The sequence below is a fragment of the Lagenorhynchus albirostris genome, chromosome 1 (assembly GCF_949774975.1).
Source record: "Lagenorhynchus albirostris chromosome 1, mLagAlb1.1, whole genome shotgun sequence".
Classification (NCBI taxonomy): domain Eukaryota; kingdom Metazoa; phylum Chordata; class Mammalia; order Artiodactyla; family Delphinidae; genus Lagenorhynchus; species Lagenorhynchus albirostris.
In genome coordinates, this window is record NC_083095.1 from 84,205,024 (window position 1) to 84,212,156 (window position 7,133).

At 56.9% G+C, this 7,133-nt stretch overlaps 1 protein-coding gene across 1 annotated transcript; it reads left to right on the forward strand.

Annotated features, from left to right (window-relative positions):
• Positions 1–1,683: 1,683 nt before the first annotated feature.
• On the forward strand, positions 1,684–3,288 carry CHST14 (carbohydrate sulfotransferase 14). The gene has a single exon (XM_060168765.1). The coding sequence runs from the start codon at positions 1,684–1,686 to the stop codon at positions 2,812–2,814; it is 1,131 nt and encodes a 376-aa protein (XP_060024748.1). The 3' UTR covers positions 2,815–3,288.
• Positions 3,289–7,133: the final 3,845 nt, after the last annotated feature.

Below are 7,133 nucleotides of genomic sequence, written 5' to 3' on the forward strand. Positions count from 1 at the left end.
CCCTGATGGAGACTTCTAAATCAGTGAATGGTGTCCTGAGATGCACCCCAGCATTCAGACAGAGTAGGGAGCCTGTCCTGAGGAGCTGGAAGGCCACCAGGTTTCCCATTCTTTCCCCTTGCGCATGTGCTGTGCTCACACTGCTAGGATTGGGCGGGCCATGCGTGAGTCTTTTAGCTTCATCTCATCCTTCAGGAGCCCTCATCCTCTGAATTTCCTCTCATCAGTGGTAACTCCATTCTCGCTAAACTCAAAGCCTGTGGCATCTCCTGTTCCATCACCTCCTCAGTACAGTGTGTTCTGGGGTCAGCTGCTTTCTCCCTCCGTGTTTGTGCTCCATTCATCTCTGAAGGATCATGATTAGGAATTTAGGATTTAGAATCAGACCAACTCACACAAAGTCTCAGCTTCCCTGAGCCTGTTTCCTCAGCTGTGCAGCGGGGATGCGCATAGTACCTACCACCCCGGGTGACTGTGACCACTAAAGAAGGTAATGAATACAACAGATGACACCTGCCTCAATAATGTGGACACTGTTTCATAGCCTCACGGGCTCCCCGCATGTAACAGGGTGAAGTCTGGACACTTAGCTAGGTGCCCAGTTCAGATCAGTAAAGGCTGGCTACTGACTTCCGAGGCATTCCCCATGTCTGTCTCTAGTCCACGTGGCCAGCCCGGTGCCCGTGAGCACGTCTGACTCCAGGCAAGGAGGCTGCTGCTCTGTGCCCCCAGCTCCTCACCCTTCAAAATGTGTGCTGACCACACCAGTGGTCACGTGGCAGCAACTTGTCACTGGCCCCTCACCAGAGTGTCCCACCTCTTCAGGCCTTGAAGAGGGAAGACAGAGGAGAGAAGATTCCATTTCCAGACATTCCAGCATTCCCCAGTGGATAAACACTGTAACCACTAGGTACTGTCTTAAATCTAAGGGTCACCATAGAGCTGAGCCATTGTCAGTGCCTGGCCGTCTAGTTCCTCTTTATTGGAGTGACCAGGACACGGCGGGTAGGGGGAGCACACTGGGGACTCTGCTTACAGCAATTAAGACCTCCAGAAATTTGGGACTCAAATTTGGGAGTCGGTGGAGGGCACTGCGGAAGCCCCTTGCCTCCAGACCTGCTGTTGGAGTAAGGGCTCGGCCGGGCCAGAGTGTGCGGCAGGGCGTTGCGTGCAGGTCCTCTCCTTCCAGCTCCCTGAGGGCACGCGCTGCGCGGGAGAGGGAACCGCGGCCTGGGTCTTTCCTGCCTTCGGGGCCTCGGCAGCTTTTGAACCCGAAGCGCGGAGGACCGGGACGGCCCTGGCTCAGGCGCCCTCTCCAGGGTGGGGGTCCGCACGCGCCCTCCCAGCCCCCTCGCTGCAGGGGTACCCGCCCCTCTCCACGCCCCCGGCCTGGGCCCGCCCCCGCGCCTGTGTCACGGCGGGGCCGGGGGCGGAGAGCGGCCGGGCGGGACATCCGGCCCAGGTCCCTCGCCGCGCCCGCCGGCTGCCCGCCGCCCGCTCCGGTGCCGCAGCCCGGGAGTCGGCTACCCCCGCGCGCGCCGGGGCCTCCCGCCAGCGCTCCGCTCCCCTACCCCATCCCGGCTCCGCGGGCCCAAGCCCTCGGGCCCGCCCCCAGCCCGAGCCCGCCTCCCGGGCAGCCCTCGGATCGGCCGGGCCCGCGCAGGCCCCCGCCCCGGGAGCACGATGTTCCCCCGCCCGCTGACCCCGCTGGCGGCCCCAAATGGCGCCGAGCCCCTGGGCCGGGCGCTGAGGCGGGCCCCACTGGGCAGGGCCCGGGCCGGGCTGGGCGGGCCGCCCCTGCTGCTGCCGTCCATGCTGATGTTCGCGGTTATCGTGGCCTCCAGCGGGCTGCTGCTCATGATCGAGCGTGGCATCCTGGCCGAGATGAAGCCCCTTCCCCTGCACCCTCCCAACCGCGAGGACGCGGTCTGGCGTGGGACGGTCCCCAGGCCTGGGAGGCTGTCCCTGGATGCGGGGGACTCGGACTTACAGGTGAGGCAGGACGTCCGTAACCGGACCTTGCGAGCAGTGTGCGGACAACCAGGCATGCCCCGGGACCCCTGGGACTTGCCGGTGGGGCAGCGGCGCACCCTGCTGCGCCACATCCTCGTGAATGACCGCTACCGCTTCCTCTACTGCTACGTGCCCAAGGTGGCCTGCTCGAACTGGAAGCGGGTGCTGAAGGTGCTGGCGGGCGTCCTGGACAACGTGGACGTCCGCCTGAAGATGGACCACCGCAGCGACCTGGTGTTCCTGGCAGACCTAAGGCCTGATGAGATTCGCTACCGCCTGCAGCACTACTTCAAGTTCCTGTTTGTGCGGGACCCCTTGGAACGCCTTCTCTCTGCTTACCGCAACAAGTTTGGCGAGATCCGAGAGTACCAGCAGCGCTATGGGGCTGAGATAGTGAGGCGGTACAGGGCTGGAGCGGGGCCCAGCCCTGCGGGGGACGATGTCACCTTCCCCGAGTTCCTGAGATACCTGGTGGATGAGGACCCTGAGCGCATGAACGAGCATTGGATGCCCGTGTACCACCTGTGCCAGCCTTGTGCCGTGCACTACGACTTTGTGGGCTCCTATGAGAGACTGGAGGCAGATGCCAACCAGGTGCTGGAGTGGGTGCGGGCACCGCCCCATGTCCGATTCCCAGCTCGCCAGGCCTGGTACCGGCCGGCCAGCCCCGAAAGCCTGCACTACCACCTGTGCAGTGCCCCACGGGCCCTGCTGCAGGACGTGCTGCCTAAGTATATCCTGGACTTTTCCCTCTTTGCCTACCCACTGCCTAACGTCACCAGGGAGGCCTGTCATAAGTGACCATGGGTGTGGGCCAGCAGTTGTTGGGGACTGGTTTTGACAATGCCACCTTCTGTGTTGCCATAGAGAGAAACCCTGGCTCTGGGGCCTGGGGCTTCTCCAGATGCCTAGGTGGGAAGAATTGCCCTTGGAAGTTCCTTATCCAGGGTGGGTGCACACAGTGCTTCAGAGGCCAGGGTTAGACAGATGGCCTGGTGCTCTCCATAGGGGGATTTCTTGGGAGCCAGTGTGATCCTTCTTGCCCTGGCAGGGCTAGATACCAGTTTGCTAGTGTAGCAACACACCTCTTCTCAAGACTGGCTCCACGGCCCTGCCTGCAGGGGTTGTGCAGTCCACTTGAGCCACCTTAACTTAACCTGTAGCCAAACCCAGAGGAGGCACCAATCAGGAGATGACCACAGCCGGGGGCCCTGTGGCTCTGATCACCCGTTCATCCACTCCATGTGCCTCAGGACTGGAGTCAGCAGTCGTGCCTTTTTTAAATGACTTTTGTATCTTTCCGCTTCAGACTTAGAATTTCCTACACTTGCCGGGTTCTTTCCCTTTTTTCCAAGGAAAGGAAAACTGAAAGGGGCCTTCCAGGACCTGGCCCTGCAGCATCCAAAGACCCCTGTGCCCAGCCTCTTCTTGGGACTCTGGGCACTCTTTCCCATCCCCCAGGATTGTGACTGTGGCCTATGTATCTGGCTGCCACTTTTCTGATGCATTTATTTAAAATTTGTACTTTTTTGATGGAAACTTTGAGAAGGCTTTGTTTTCCTAATAGCTGAATTTTTAATAAAGCCATTTTGTATACAAAGTCAACATCTCTGATTCTCCCTTTGAGCTCCTGTGTGTCCACCAAGACCCCCTGATGTCTCTTTCCCCAGGTCAGGAGAGGGAGCTTGAAGGTAGAGAAGGTAAGACAAGCTGTAACTTGCTAGGGCTATTGCAGTGGGCCATTGTCATACCATGGAGCCTTTGGGAGCTTCCCATAAGCCATACCGGATCACTGACTCAGCTTCTGGGATGCCACCAAAGGGCAAGCCCCATTAGGAATGGCTCCAGGTCTAGAGCACATCTACACGATTATTCCCTGAAGCTAGGTAAGAGATATTCCTCCTCTTAGGCAGGAATACTTCTTGACTGAGGAGGCTCTCAGATGAAAAGGGGGATCATCGTGCGAACAAGGGGAGGTTATTCCTGGCATTGAGAATTATAAGGAAGGCAAGAAGGTAGAGTGAGGGGCGGTCTTTTGCTGACTTAGATTCAGAGGAAGTTGTGGGCAATGTGGGAGGAATACAGTCAGGGCAGTAGAGGGCAGGCCTCAGTGTGACCGTTCCCCACTGCTCTCCAGAGATCCCAGACCCACCAGGAGATGGAGAATAGGAGGCTGTGCCAGCCATGCCCATGGGAGAGATTCAAGGTCAGAGCTGGCTTTTCTCTGTTAGTCCTATTTCATACATCCCCAGTGGGAACTGCTGTACTTCAGGGACCTGGGGCTGTGGTGAGAAGTGGTGCCAGAGGGGGTGAGGGACGGAGGCGGGAAGAGCCTCCTTGCCAATGTCACTTACACCTAGCCTTGCTATTGGCCTGACTTTGGAGGAGTAAACCAACCATATTCCCCAAATTTGGGGGAGGGGGCTCCTATAGTCACTCATGTTTCTCTGCCATGACTCACCAGGAGGCCTTAACTGATCCCCTGTACAAGACCTGATCCTCAGGTCCTGGGATTTCACATTTGGCCCTGGGGATTTCACCTCAGATAGCACCTACCATGCGCTGCTGTATCTATCCAGTTACTTGTCACTCTCTCCCACCAAGAATGTGAATTGTGGGAAGTTGAGACCGTGTCTGTCCTGTTCACGTGACATTCCCAGAACCTAGCCCAGGGGGCTGGCAGGAGGTCGATGACCCAGCAGAACCAAAGCGTACATCCTGCTGCATTAGAGACGGCACTGTGCTTGGAGTCTTCTGGACCGATCAAGTCCCACCTCTACTCCTCACCAGCTGCCTATCTCTCGGAGCCTCCGTGTGCTCCTCTGTATTGTGGGAATAATAACGCCTATCTTACGGAGATCGCTGTGAGAATGAAGACAAAATGAGTTAAAGGGCCCATCCCAGCAGCTGGCTCAATAGGTGTTCTCTGAAATGCTAGTTGAACACCTGATCCCTCAGAGACCAGTGGGGACAAGGGAGAAGCCAGGACAGTGCATCCACCCAGCACTGGAGAGCGGAGCTTCCTCTGGGCAGGGCTTCTCTGACCCATGACCCACTTCCTCTGCTCACCAGTCAGATCTTCTCTGAGCTTCTGGCCCCTCAGGAGCCTCCCACCCCCACCCCGCCCCCAGCTTCTTCCTCCTTTGCTGGGAACTGCCACTCCGGACCCATAGCGGCTACTCAGTCCCCCTTCCCAAAGCCCTGCAGCCTGGAGCCCAGCTGCTGTGTCTGCTTCATCTCCTTTCAACCTCACAACAGCCCGGTTCCACAGGTGTCATCCTGTTTTACAGACGTGGAAACTGGCACAGAGAGAGTTAAGTATCCTGCCCGAAGTCCCACCCAGGTCTGTGTGCCTCCCAATTATGGGAGCAGGTGCAACCCAGGTCCGTGTGCCTCCCAATTATGGGAGCAGGTGCAACCCAGGTCCGTGTGCCTCCCAAATTATGGGGATGGGGGGTGTGTGGAGAGTGACCGAGAGAGAGAGAGAGAGAGAGAGAGAGAGAGGGAGAGAAAGAAGAGAGAGAGAGAGAGGGAGATATGGAAGGTGAGGGGAGAGAGAAGAGGGGATGGGAAGGCTAAGGAAGATGAAGGGTGAGAAGGGTGAATGGGGGTGGATTTAGGGGTGTTTGCACACATTCTCCCTCTGCAGTTCTTTCATTCCTTCATTTGCAGAGAACCCAATTCAGCTCAGCTGACATTTACCAGTCCCTGCCCTGGAGGAGTGGGAGACAGATGAAGTGCTTGATGTGGTTAGCTTCTTGGCTACTCTCTGCCAGGCGGAAAAGGGTGCCAGGCCACAGAGCACCCTGACAGCCAGAACCAGACACCTGTGGTGTGGGGAGGAAGGTCTGAGGTAAGAGGGAGAGGGCCTCCTGAGGTGAACTGCAACCTACCGTCGTTCTTCTCCCTCGAATCAGCCCCTGAGGGACTTAATTTGTCATCTACCTTTCCTTTCAGGAGAATGGACTTCTTAAAAGAAGCTACCACGGAGGTGGCAGAGAGTTGTGCGGGTCCAGCTAACCCTAGTGGGGCTTGCCTTACACTGGGCACCCGGGCCAGAGCTGGGGGTGTGTGACAGCCTCTGGGTCACCAGGAGCGGGGCAAGGGCATTCTCGGGACTAGATGCCTGGGCTGTTTCTTCTTGGGATTCTCCCTTTCACTGGGTCTGCCCTCATCCCCAGGAGCCAAGCCCTACGCCACTGCCTGGTGACTCTGAAGAAGTCCCCAGACAACTGAGTCCTCCTGGGCAAGGGGGATGAGGCTAGCAGCTTAACTTCTCTCAGCTGAGGGTGATGAACAAGGAGAGGGGAGGAGCCCAGAGGGGCCCGGCCCTCCAGGTCTGGGTCCTGACTCCACCTCCAGGCTCCACTTCTGGGTCATCTTTCGAGGCGTCTGAAGCTACCACCCAGAGACCACCTCCCCTTAGATTCTAAGGTCCTTTCCCCTCCCCTTCCCCCTCCTACCTCTGTCCCACACCCACCTCACGGACCCTCTGCAGGAAGCAACAAGGTCCAAATGGAGTCGCTGACCTGCCCTCTGGGCAAATACAGAGCCCTCACCTTTCCCAGAGGCTGAAAGGGGACCAAGCCTGCGGGCCCCCTCCCAGGATGGATCCAGTGCTTTTATTTATCGAACCAGTCCCTGCCTGGCTTCAAACAAGAGGAGAGAAATTCTTTCTCTTCCTACAGGGAAATAAGAATTAACGATAGGTACTCTGAATTGAGAGCACCTGTGCCAGCCGTGCTGTGAAGTGCTTTACATGCATCATCCTCTTCCTTCTTACAACAGCCCAGCAAGGTAAGTAAAAGTATTCCCATTTTATAGATGAAGAAAGTAATCCTAAATGACTTGTCCAAAGAGGTGGTGGCATTGCGATGAAAATCCAGCTCCGTCGAATGCATCACGAATTATCCAGCTCATTGCATTTGCTGATAAGCATCTTGTTCATTTTCTCTAATTTTGGTGTCCTTCTCCAACCCTCTTTCCCAACACTCCACAGACCTCTCCAGCTATTATAAAATTCCCCAGATTTGCCCACCCTGAGAATCTACTTTCCAGTAGATCCAGACCATGAATATAGTATTTCTGTTTCTTTTTTTAAAATTTTATTTATTTAATTT

Excerpts from the sequence above, each read along its gene's own strand:
- CHST14 (XM_060168765.1), top strand. The coding sequence starts at position 1,684 with ATGTTCCCCCGCCCGCTGACCCCGCTGGCGGCCCCAAATGGCGCCGAG.